This window comes from Oryctolagus cuniculus, chromosome 8 (genome assembly GCF_051225735.1).
Source record: "Oryctolagus cuniculus isolate XC-2025 breed Fujian yellow rabbit chromosome 8, ASM5122573v1, whole genome shotgun sequence".
In the NCBI taxonomy this organism is placed as follows: Eukaryota; Metazoa; Chordata; class Mammalia; order Lagomorpha; family Leporidae; genus Oryctolagus; species Oryctolagus cuniculus.
Genome location: NC_142874.1, coordinates 118,841,806 through 118,854,742, shown reverse-complemented (window position 1 = coordinate 118,854,742; position 12,937 = coordinate 118,841,806). Strand labels below are relative to the sequence as shown.

General features: G+C 49.8%; 1 protein-coding gene across 4 annotated transcripts in view; it reads left to right on the top strand.

The window, feature by feature from the left end:
* The window catches only part of SHROOM3 (shroom family member 3), a 342,800-nt gene that overhangs the window by 207,969 nt on the left and 121,894 nt on the right, over positions 1–12,937 (top strand). Inside the window, exon 1 of one of the 4 annotated variants that reach the window (XM_051819659.3) lies at positions 6,975–7,123. The exons of the other annotated variants lie outside the window; for them this stretch is intronic. Within the exon in view, the coding sequence (XP_051675619.3) occupies positions 7,044–7,123 (80 nt within the window). The 5' untranslated portion in view covers positions 6,975–7,043. Of the gene's footprint in view, positions 1–6,974; positions 7,124–12,937 lie in introns of those variants that run through there. 4 annotated transcript variants of the gene reach the window in all.

The following is a 12,937-nucleotide window of genomic DNA, read 5'->3' as shown; positions in this document are numbered from 1 at the left end:
TCCCCCGTGGAAGTGGGGAATGTGGCAGGGGGAACCGCCCTTCCATGGAGGTGGAAGTGTTGGTAGCCAACCCGGGAAGAACCAGCAGCAAACCCGGGGAGGGCCGAGCAGACGAAAGAACAACGCAGGGTCATGTGTCGTTCCTCCGCGAAGAGGGGGAGCGACATAATGGTGCCGTGACTCGGATATGAAGCCTAGGCAGGGTTTAGTGTCGTTCCTCCATGAAGAGGGGGAGCGACAAACATATCAGTAATAAAGTCAAAAGACTGGAATCAGTCATTTGCAGAGACAGTGTGAAGAGGCAAGACCAAGGCCTGATCACCCTTGGAAAAGGTGGACCCAGCAGAGGCTACGCAGAAAAAACAGTGATGTGTGGAGAGTGTGGTCGTGGTAGTCAGGAGAAAGTGTTTCAGGAGAGAGGGGATGGCCAGCTGTGACAGATGTGCCCTTGGCGTCTTTGATAACAGCAGTAACTGGAGGGGAAGGACGCGGGCGAAAGCTGAGCTGCAGTGGGTTGAAAGACAACAGGAGATGACAAAACAGAGGCAATGGGGTCGTCACCTTCTGCACCCTCCTAGCTAAGCACATGTTCCTCAGGAAAGCCTACACACAGCATTGCCTGAAGGTCCCCAGAGTCTTCAGTTTCCAAATAGTGAATGCACATGCCCAGGAAATTTGATCTGCTCTGTCTCCTTCGGGGGGGGGGGGGGACCCAGTTTCCATGGAACCCCGGATATTTATCCACAGTGCTCTAACCATTCTTAGCTGTGAGCTTCCTGAGTGTTTCCTGAAGCTTAGCCATCAAATAGAACAAAAGGCAATAATAATAAAAGCCCAGGATTCATAGAACGTTAGAGTACTGTTGAAAGGTGGATCCACTCGTGCAATTTGCATAGTTCCTATAAAGATAGGAGCTGTTATAATCTCTTCCAGAAAAGGTCACACCCCTGCCTTAGAATTCCAGGTGATCAACTTACTAAAATCATATGCTGCCTTTCAAATGGATAAACATAAATAAAGAAAATCTTTGCACATCCGTTTCTCTTCCCTTCTCCTTGAAACACAAATACCATGCTTAAATGGCAGTGTTCAGATTAGAACCCAGGTATTCTGGGAGCTCCAGGCCCCTGCCGCCCTTTAACTCCCAGCACTGAGAAGGAAAATTCCGGAAAGGAAAAGCAGATGACATTTGATCAATCCGGGGTTGGTACAGAATGGCCTAAAAGTTACAATGCATTGAGCTGAAAATGAAATTTTTATTCTGGAAACTCTGTCCTGGTGGTATTTTAAAAAATATCTGTTGGGACCGGTGCTGTGGTACAGTAGGTTAGTCCTCCACCTGTAGTGCCGGCATCCCATATGGGTTCTGGTTTTATCCCGGCTGCTCCTCTTCCAATCCAGCTCTCTGTTATGGCCTGGGAAAGCAGTAGAAGATGGCCCAAGTGCTTGGGTCCCTGCACCCACCTGGGAGACCTGGAAGAAGCTCCTGGCTTCAGACTGGTGCAGCTCCAGCCGTTGCGGCCATTTGAGGAGTGAACCAACAGAAGCAAGACCTTTCTCTTTGTTTCTCTCTCACTGTCTGTAACTCTACCTCTCAAATAAATAAATAAATAAATAAATGAATAATCTTAAAAAAATCTGTATGCCAGCAGAGCCTGCTTATAGGGTGGTGGTCCTGTGTGTTACTCAATATTCTCCTCTCCCTCTTTTGCTTTCTTCCTTTCGCTCTTTGGACAAGGAACGCCCATTTCTGTTCTGCTAATGAATCGCTCCTTAACAGCAAAATAAAAATGTCGTGTAAAAGTGTCACTTTCCTTTTGGAGAGCATTGTGGTGTTTTTGTACCCGACAGCTGGGAAAATAGCTGACTGATTGGCCGCCTTTATTCTCTGGAAGACTCCTCTTACTCTGCGTGTGATCAAAGTGAGAATAAGGGACACTTTCCAGGCCCATAGCAGGAGCTCTTGTCCTTGAAGCTGGACTGGCCTCACAGTCATTGGCTCTTGGGAAGTGCCCTAGACTGGAATTGTTTTTGTTGTTCTAATCTGCAAATGACAACACAGAACAGAGCCAAGGGCATGTGGCATGCTTCTCCGGGTGATGTGGCTTTAATTGGCACGTAGAGGGCATGCCTGTGGAATGAGTCCTTGGCGCGTGGGCCAATCAGATCACTTTCAACATTTCTCAATGTTTAGTTTCATCTTATAATTAAGTAACAACGATCATTTCCTGGGAGCTAATGACCGGCTAGAGGAGTTAGAAGCCTCATTAGGCTTATAATTTATCAAATTCTGTGCTCTTCATCTGCAGTATTGCAAAAAAGGGAAAGCACCCTCAAATTCCAAAATGATTGAAGACAATCTCCAAATATCTCTCACAAATTTGAGTGTCAGCTTGCTCTCCAAAGGCTGGTTTCATTCTTCAAGTTTAAAAAGTGAAGTGTTGTCAGGGAGGGCAATGTTTGCATGACTTTGCAAGAGAGATGTACTAAAGCAGAAAAAGCAGAATTGGTCGGTGCTGTTTTCTTTAACAATTGTGACAATCCCACGCCCTTTCCTGAGAGAGGTCATGAGTATCCGTCAGTTCCAGCAACAGCATTGCTGCAGTTATGCCACAAATATTTATTGAGCACTTACTATGTGCCAGGCATTATTGTAAAAGCTGAGGATACAGCATGGGTGGAGGAACAAAAACCCTGTCCTGATTGAGCTGAATTCCTAGTGTTGAGATTTCTGTCTTCAATGTTACACTGGAGGATTGCAGTTAGACGTATTCCCAGTGGGCGTGCTGAAGGTAGGAGAGGGTCCTCCGTGTCCCCCCGGGCCACCTCTGACTCTCCTGTCATCCCTGCAGCCCTTCCTTGCGGTGGCTTCTGCCCTGGAAGGCTCACTGTCTGGTCGACCGTATTTTGGGGCAGGGTCATCAACTTCCCTTTAATCAGAGCAAGTACTCTCTTCTCCTAGAGAGGGAAAGCAGGGGGCTCCCTGATTGGCTCCTGACACGAGCTGGCCATAAAGCAAGCAGTGGTTTCCAGGCTCATGAGGAACACACTCATTTCTACAGCTGGAGGCAGAGTTAGCCAGACCACGCATCCGGGACCTGGAATTCGTGAGAGGGAGCTCTGAAAACCGTGACTTCCCAAACGCTCAACTCCTGCCCGTGCGCAGACCCCAGACCGCAGAGGAATGGAGCGCTGTCCTTCTCTGCGGCCTCAGCCGTGACCTTCTAGTCACTCCTGGGTATTCCTCAAAGACCTTTTCCCTGGGGCAGGGGTTTGGCCTCAGGTACCCCACCTTGGTGCGCCTGCATCCAACACCCAGCTTCCAGCTCCTGACCCAGCTTCCTGCTAATATAGACCCTGGGAGGGGTTCCTGCCACCCAAGTGGGAGGTTTCAAGGTGTTCTTCAGTGCTTTGTTTTGTGACATTTGGAAAAATGCCCAGCTGTTTACAAATGTTTTCACTGTCTTGATGACACAGACTAGGCCCATCCCTACCTGTTTACTAAATACTCTAACCATCAGGATCCCCAGGGGAAAGAAGTCAAGTCGGCCACAATTCAATTCATTCTGTGCAATCACTTTCTTTATTTTAAAGATTTATTTATTTACTTCAGAGGCTGAGTTACAGACAGAGAAAGAGAGGCAGGGAGAGAGAGAGGTCTTCCATCCGCTGGTTCACTCCCCAAATGGCTGTAGCAGCCGAAGCTGCGCCGACCCGAAGCCAGGAGCTGCTTCTAGGTCTCCCACATGGATGCAGGGGCCCAAGGACTTGGGCCATTTTCTACTGCTTTCCCTAGGCCATCAGCAGAGATCTGGGTTGGAAGTGGAGCAGCCGGGACTTGAACTGGCGCCCATATGGGATGCTGGTGCCGCAGGTGGATGCTTAACCTTATTGCCACAGCACAGGCCCTGTCCGCAAGTCATTTTCATGTGAATTCCATATAGCTGGGGGCTCAGAAGCAGCCTCTCAGGCCCTGAAATTATTACTCCCAGTAATTTAAAATCACTTTTCCTAATGTGACTAGCAGCCCCATTGGCCTGTGATTGCCCAAGAGTTAGAGTCTTTAAATTCTCTTCTGGCTTCTGGCTGGGAGAAAGGTTAAGTCACCAAAGACTTTCCAAAAAAAAAAAAAAAATTACAGGACTTCTCCGAATGGGCCCGAAAGAGTTTTTCTAGGTCTGTGAAAAGAACTGTAGTAGCAAAAATGAGAACATCAGAAGAATCATGTTTAGGGAAAAGGCAGGTCTCAGAAAAGGGAGATTTCTCTGAATAATGGGATTCCTTTTCTTGATTTTCCTATGTGAAGTTCATTGTTGCCCTCAGGACTTTCTGAGACGGATACGCTTAAGGTCTTCAGAGGTTGGCGGTAACCTCACAACCCCTGGCTCTCCTGGGCAAGGAGAGACGCCTCACACAGGATGAAGGTAGAAAATTCTACCCAGAATGACAGATCTGTGTGCTCTGAGGATGAGTCCAAGCGCTGGAAGTGGTGGGGATGCCTTCAGTTGCAACCTCTCAGTTGCGCGCACTGGGGGAACACCTCCATCACAAGGCGTAGGGACTATGAAGCAAAGCCTAGCACTCCAGCCTTGACCAGTCTAGGTGTGCGCCCTGAAAGGAGCCGGCGCAGTGCCTCTCCTAAAATGCCTTTCCCTCCCAGGTCACCAGGTCAGGTCTGGCAGGACACACCGTCTCCAGCTCTCTGCAGTGAGTGGCATCTGGATGGCTCAGGGGAAATGGGCAGCACCACCTGCTCTGTCCTGGGACTAGAGGCTGGGCGGAGTGACTGTGAGCAAGGTAACTAAAAGGTTGTTTTCTGTGCTAGTCAAAGAAAGCTTTGGCCAAGCCTAGCAGGTGAGTCAATAAACAGAGAATTCAGTTTCTGGTTTCTGTCCATCCCATTTTTTTTTTCCTTAATAGAGCACCAAGTGCATAGAAAATCCAGAAGAAGAGCCAGCACTGAGGCACAGTGGTTAAGCTGCCACCTGCAATGCCAGCATCTCGTATTAGAGCACTGGTTCAAGTCCTGATTGTTCCACTGCTGGTCCAACTCTCTGTTAATACACGTGGGAAAGCAGGAGGATGGCCCAAGTACTTGTGCGCCTGCCACCCATGTGGAAGACCTGGATGGAGTTCCAGGCTCCTGGCTTCAGCCTGGCCCAGCCCCAGCCATTGCAGCCATTTGGGAAGTGAACTGGCAGATGCAAGATCTCTCTCTCTTTCTCTCTGTTTCTCTCTCTCTCTCTTCTCTCTGTATGTGTGTGTGTCACTCTGCATTTCAAATAAGTAAACCTTTTGAAAAAAATCCAGAAATGAATTATCTGTTATCATATGTTTATATCTACAAGAGCTCTTAAATGGTTGGTTGACTGTTAGTTATTTCTAATTCATCAGTTGCCTTTTTATTCTGATCATAAGTGTTAAAAAAATTTTTTTTAGTCAAAATCTTTCTTGGAATGGGCATTTAGCTTAGCAGTTAAGATGCCCATCTCCCAAGTCAGTGTGTATGGGTTCATTCCCCACTCCAGCTCTAATTCCAGCTTCCTGCTAACGGAGGCCCTGGGAGGCAGCAGTGACAGCTCAAATCCCTGGGGTCCTGCCACCCACGTGAAAAAGCCGGATTGAGTTCTCAGCTCCCAGCTTTGGTGCAGACCCTGGCCCAGCCCCAACTGTTGCAGGCATTTGAGGAGTGAACCAGTGGATGGGAGTGTCCTCTCTGTATCTCGAACGAATAAATAAAAATCTTCTTTTAAAGAGTTCCAGTTAAATGTTACTTTTCTGGCATCCAAAATTCAAGTAAATTCAAAATCTTAAATAGTGTGATTCATCCCTTCTCATTTTCTCCCGAGTCTGCATCTAGAAAACTCTAAGTGGCTTCAAACCAAGGCAATGCAGCTATCATCAGGGAGCTCTTGGAGTAAGTTTAGGAGCAAGACAAATACAATTATGTAATCAGAAATAAAATGATACCTTCTTTTTAAAAAAAAAATATGTATTTGAAAGGCAGAGTTAGAGAGAAGGAGAGATCTTCCATCTGCTGCTTCTGTCACTCTCCAGATGGTGAAAATAGCTAGGCTGGACCAGGTTGAAGCCAGGAGCCAGGAGCTTCCTCCAGGTCTCCCACGTGGGTGCAGGAATCCAAGCACTTGGGCCACCTTCTACTGCTTTCCCAGGCCCGTTAGCGGGGAGTGTGATTGTGGCTAGGACTTGAACCAGTGCTCATATGGGATACTGGCCTCACAGGCGGCGTCCTGTGATGCCAACCCCCCCCCCCCAAGTGATAACCTTTTAATCTGCACTGTCCCCTTCAGTCTCACTTTAGGAAACGTGTCCCACATGGGTCACGTGAAGAGAGACGGTTCAGTTTCTACCTCCGAAACCTCAAACGCTTTTGCTAACCCTCACTGTGGCCTAACCTCTTGGGGAGGCATCATGAATGCCGAAGCCCAGTCCAGGTTTCCTGTGGACACACTGCAGCAGGCCCTGGGGGGAGGGGAGAGAGTCATCTTCCCCTGCAGACCCTTGGAAGGCAGATCCGTTGAAACAGCTCCGTCTCGGAGGGGTCGCACAACCTGCCTTAAGCGCTCACACCTTTGGCTGGCACCCAGCTCTGCTTACAGTGGGATGTCTACAATGACCCCAAAACAGAACAACCTGTAGCCAAGTGCCCGGGACCTGGTGAATCCGAGGACCACTCCCTGGGACCTCGTCTTGAGTGAAGAGCCCCTGGTAACACCAAGCCCACCCTGCAGTGAGCCGGCCTGCGGGGTGTTCGGGGGCGGGGGGGGGGGGTCTCCAGCTTGTTTTCCGTTTGCTGCTCAGTTCTCTGAGTCCCAGCCCTCTTGCCTCTCACAGCTGCAGCAGGGCCTATTACTGCAAATGGGTGGTGAGGCAAGGAGGCTGGGAGGTGCCCTGACCTGGCGGAGTTCTGTTGTTTGTGTAACCGGTGCCAGGCCTGAGTGCATGGTGAGTAAGAGCCTCTGCCTCTTCCCGCGGGGCTGCCTTCCTCCGTGCACCTCTCCTGTCGCCGGCCTCCTTCCGAGATGGTGGTGAGCAAGGGTGGCTGCCTGGCGCTGATGCTCCCCAGATTTGGGACACAAAACTCACGAAGGCATCGGAAGGTGTAAGTGAGGGCTGCTGGGGGCTGCGATTCCTGCTAGCCGGTGTTCCTGCAGGAGGGGGCCTGGGAGAAGCCGTGCTTGGGAAGACAGTCCCACAGCGTGCGCTCCCCGTACTTTCTCGGACTTTCTAGTACTTTCCTCACACTTTCTTGCTCCAGGGAAAGTGCTCGCGGGGCGCACAGAGTGAAATGGCTGTGGCTGGCGTGTATCTTACAGCCGCTTCTGGGCTGATGTTGGGTCCCATGAGCCTTTCACTCTAAAGAACATGATCTGTGCAGGCTTCTTTTTCAGAATTAGAAGTAGTGGCTGCTTGTCTGTTCTCGGCTTGAAAATCACAACGTAACCCGCGGCTGAATCGGCCCTTGATTTTGCTGGTTTCCACTTTTGAGAATAACGTGTGTGTTGGATGTTAGCTACTCTCTTTGTGACATCACTGACACTTTTGTCAGCTGCGAGATTATTACCAGCAGGTACAGGACTTTTCTTCTAGGGAGACCTGCAGTTTATTATGCTCAAGGTGTTTGTTTTATGTACCCCGTAGAGGAGAGAGATTATTCATGGGTGTCTCTCTGTGTGTATTTGGTAGCTGTCTAATTTGCAAAAGTTTCTTCGTCTTTAAGCACAAAGATCAATTTCTCATTTTGTAACGTGACTCTTTTCCAACTCCTGGCTTAATTGAATCCTGCTTTGAGTGACACTGTGGAAAAAAAAAATGCTCTCCTGCCTCCGCGGTGCAACTCCAAACCAGGTGTGCCTCTGGCTCACCTGCTGGCAGTGTCTGGGGAACATCCAGCTGCCCCCAGGTCTTCTTGTCTGTGCCAACTCCTTTCTAAATACAGAGGCAGAGCCCGAGAAGACTAGTCATGCTAATTATTCCAACCTCCTCCGTGGAAGGAATGTGCCAAAAGTACAGAAGCAGAAAAGCCAGAAGCAGCACGAGGCTTCATATCGAGGGCCCGTCACAGCAGGATTTCATAGCATACTGGTGCTTTGTTCTCTGGTCCATCGTCCCTTCCAGCTATGAGCTCACCAGCTCGTGTGGTGTGTCAAAGCCGGCTGGCATCATTGCTGATCTACAGATGGAGAATGGGAGACACAGCTGGGCAGGCCAAGTGACCCCAGAGCTGGGTGATCTGGCTGGAACTGCAGCCAGCTCTCCTGACTTCTCTCCAGCCCTTTGCTGCCTGAGAAAATACAGCGTACAAGGGGAGAGCTGGAGGCGAAGTCAGAGGGGTTCGTCAGGGTCGCCTGGCATCCGTCAGCCTGTGCTGAGATTACCATTCAGAGGCCAAGAGAAGCCAGATGGCTGGGCAAACCAAGGGGGCTGCCTCATGCATCCATGGACAGCAGGAGAGGCTAAAAATGAGGAAATCGGGGATATAAATCCAGAAATGGAGGGAATATGCTGGAACATTCTTTTTTATGCAGGCGATGGTACCACTTTGAACAGGGACTGAAATCTGCCAGGTAATAGATTAAACCAGTTCTACAAAAGACAGCATGTTCTCCAGTAGGACCTGGTAATCAGAGGAGGGCTAAGTCGTAAATTTAAATCATTGACAGAATACACAGTGCCTCCCAGGAGCCAGATCCTGTGTGTCCTCATTGCCTATCACATGGCAGATGGATAGGATGGATGGATTGATAGGTGGAGGAGCTCATGTTGTCCATAAGGTTTTATTTTAAAAACCGGCCAGCGCCGCAGCTCACTAGGCTAATCCTCTGCCTTACGGGCGCCGGCACACCAGGTTCTAGTCCCGGTCGGGGCACCGGATTCTGTCCCAGTTGCCCCTCTTCCAGGCCAGCTCTCTTCTGTGGCCAGGGAGTGCAGTGGAAGATGGCCCAAGTGCTTGGGCCCTGCACCTGCATGGGAGACCAGGAGAAGCACCTGGCTCCTGCCTTCGGATCAGCGCGGTGTGCCGGCCACAGCACACCAGCCACAGCGGCCATTGGAGGGTGAACCAATGGTAAAGGAAGACCTTTCTCTCTGTCTCTCTTTCTCACTGTCCACTCTGCCTGTCAAAAATTAAAAAAAAAATTTAAAAAAAATTTTTATTTTACAAAACACCCCCCCCCACCACCCCATTTTCTCCCTGCTCGTCCTCCCCGGGACAGCCCATTGAGTCTGAGACACCTGTGTCACTCCTCGCCGAACCACCCACTCACAGGAAGGAGAATTTCCTTCATGAAGGCAAGTAAACACTGGCCTGTGTGCCCACAGGGAGGAAACCTTTCTGTACATTTGCCCAGATTGGATCAGGGAAGACCAAGGCAGGAAGGAGGACACACCTCAAACCACTCATGGGAGTAACATTTGCCTGTCACGGGCTTCGCCCAAGCAAGCCAGCACACAGGTGGCTGGACAGTCAGAAAATTTGCCTCCATGGGTCCTCAGAGCCCCATCCTTTGTTCATCCGTTCTTGAGGCTGCCTCCTAAGATGCCAGCTTCGTTTCAGACGTCAGCAGCCAGGATATGGAAAAGGCACACCACACACCATTATTTATTGAATGCCCTCAATGCATTGGCCTCAGACCAAATGCAGAATTAGATTACTGTACCTGACCAGTTGGATCACATTTTAAACAAATAAATAGGCAGATAGAGGTGAACTAAGCAGAAAGGAAGGTGGAAATATACTCCAGGGAGAGGCCAGTGCTGGGGAGGGGAAACCGGTCAGAGCCTGCCATTTTGAGGGCTTAAGTAGGGCAGGATCTTAAAATAATTCAAGTCCGGCTCCGTGTTTTTGATCAGCCAGAACTTCAAGGGCAACTTTGGGAGCGGGAAAGACGAGATACGCATTCCGTGCCCTTGGTGTTCTTCCTTTGTGGTGATTTCCATCTCTGGGCCACCACACGCCGGGCACGCGCCTCTGAGAAGCACAAGGTCAGTGGTGACCAACAGTGGTTTGCTTTCCAGCGCTTCTGAGGGATCATGGGCCCAGTGACGGCAAGGACGTCCCCTCCTTCATCTCAGAATTCTCAAAGTCTGATGCATAAATGGCTGTTGAATTTACACATGACATCCACCAACTCCCTGAGCTAAGTAACAGGGTCAGGATGACTATAATTGAGTTCAAAGTGAGAGCTGGGGTCAGGATGTGAGAAGTGCTAGGAGTTCCTAATAGAGGTAACGGCAGATCTGAATGGTCAGACGAGGTTTTGTTTTGTCTTTTTTTTTTTATTTTTGAAAGGCAGAGTTAGAGGAAGAGACAGACAGACACACAGATCTTCTATCTGCTGGTCAGTCCACTTTCCAAATGGCCACAACAGCCAGGGCTGGGCCAGGCCAAAGCCAGGAGCCTGGAACTCCATCCAGGTCTCCCACGTGGGTGCCAGGGCCCAAGCACTTGGGCCATCTTCTACTGCTTCCCCAGGCGTATTAACAGAGAGCTGGATCAAAAACGGAGCAGCCGAGACTCGAACTTGCCCTCTTATTGGGATGGTGGTGTGGCAGACGGTGGCTTCACCTGCTGCGAAACAGTGCCAGCCCCTGACAGCTTTCTTAAACCCAGTACTGCTTCTCTGGGATCTTGAGCTTGTAGGACTGAGACTGGGAGGCTACCAGAGGCAGGAGGCGCAGGACTGGTTCTTGGGGAGCAGTCAGAAGACCAGAGTGGCCGAAGGAGGGGGCTCATAACTGACATCCTGGGTCCCCTATAAGAAAGGAAGGATGAGGCCAAGGCACGAAGGGACAAAGATGCTCGAAATGTACACTTGGGGCAATGAGAAGCCGTTTCAGCCGTGCTGTAAAGAGATAAAAGGAGAGCTCAGAAGAGCTGAATGGAGCAGTGCCAGGCAGAATAGGTTGGGGTGTGAGGTGCCAGAGGCAAGGAGCTGCAAAGGACTGTCCGGTAAGGACTCGGGAACCATGGGGTCACCTCCGATCCAGGCGGGAGGCGGCAGGAATGGGCTGCGAGATTCTGGAGTATTCTGCGGAGAGAGACTGGAGACAAATATGTCATTTGTAGCCAGTTTTCTCTCTAAGTGAGGGTGAAAATAATCACAGCTCAACTCTCTACCGGCTATCCACGACGTGTGCCATTCACTGTTCTAAGCATTTTACATTTCTTATCTCCATTCATCTGCAAAGCAGCCCTTTGAAGAGCTGTTATTAGCCCCATTTGACAGATAAATCAACTGAGGCCCAGAGAGATTAAGTAACTTGCCCAAGGTGATGCAGTTAGCACGACGGAGAGCCAGGATCCAAACCAGGCTGTAAGGCCCACAGGTCCAAGGCTTACCCACAAATAGCCACTTCCACAGATGCCTGGGAGGATTTATGGTGTGATGAAAGAGAGCCTAAAAAGAGATGAGTGCTATCACTTTGAAAAGTGGCCCGAGAAACATTTCCTGCAACAGCTTATCATCCTCATTAATTACCTGTTGCAGCTGGAGGGGATCCGGACACGGTCACGTTTATCATCTGGAATAAGATAATAGACTTTCTTCTTTTGCTTTTTTAAGGATTCATCTTCCTAATTTAAAATCGATGTTCATTATACAAATTTAAATCTTACCAGAGTAAGAGTTACCGGGTGTCAGTGTCTCCAGTAATTCTAAACACCCCCAGATTATTACCCAGTGCTGGGCGGTCATTCCTGCTGCTTTTATGAGTGGATGTTGTATTATCATTGTTTACATTAACAGCAATTCTCGTTCCCAAAGAGGATCGTATCGTTGTGCAGTGTGCTTTGTCATTAAATAGCTAGAGCATCCTTCCACGTGAGGAACCGCAGTTGCATTTTCTTTCCTTTAAAAGCTGTAGAGGCTCGCTTTCCCCCGCAGGGTCACCTGTGTAGATTCAGGTTCCTTTCCAATCAGCAGGGCGGCTGCTGAGGTAGGGCTGAGGTAGCCTGGATTCCGCCCTCAAAGCCACGTTTGTTCCTTTTGTGTCTTGGCTAGGACTCAAGGAGAAGAAGGCTCAGCTGGGGCTCAGTCTTCTGTTTCTGTGAAAATAGGAGACGCTCCCCTTTGTCTAACTTGTTCTGAGCGCGCAATTATTTCCAGTGCTGTTTGCAGATGAGCAAACTGAGGTCTGGAGACTTGGATGGCGTGCTTCCTCAGGATGATACAGTTAGAGATGAGTGTCGCTCCCCGTCTTCGTGGAGGAATGACACAGGACCCTGCGCTGTTCTTTTGTCTGCTCAGCCCTCCCCGGGTTTGCTGCTGGTTCTTCCCGGGTTGGCTACCGTCCCTCCACCTCCGTGGAGGGGCGGGCCCCCTGCCACTTTCCCCACTTCCGTGGGGGAGCGGCACACCGCCGGCCGGCTCTCTCGGGGGCTGCTCAGGTGTTCCTTCAGATAGATGTTCCTGGTGCATGTTGTCTCTCTCCTCCTTTATAGTCCTCTTCCACCAATCCCAACTCTGCTACCCACACGCCGAGTACGCTGCTCTCCTCCAATCAGGAGCAGGTCCTACAGTTTATTGGTTGAACTGGAGGCAGCTGTGTAGAAGCTGTTTCCTCCTCTCCCAGCACCATATTGTGGGAGAGCAGATGCATAGAATAAGTCTTAATTCCAGTAACAGTCTAGTCCGAGTTGCTCCCCACAGATGAGAAAGTCAGACCCTGAACACTGGCCTTTTGCCCCCAAAGCCTGTGTGTGCACCACCACCACGCTGTCTCCTTGTCTCTTTCACAAGTTGTCTACCTGATCAATACGGAGTGGGTTCCATAGCCTCATGTGGAAGTCAGCTATAGACAAAAAATCACTGATGATCGGTCTCTCTCTCTCTTTCTCTTTCCCTACCCCCTCCCTCCCTCCTTAAGATTTATTTATTATTTGAAAGGCACAGTTACAGAGAGAGGTAGGTAGAGA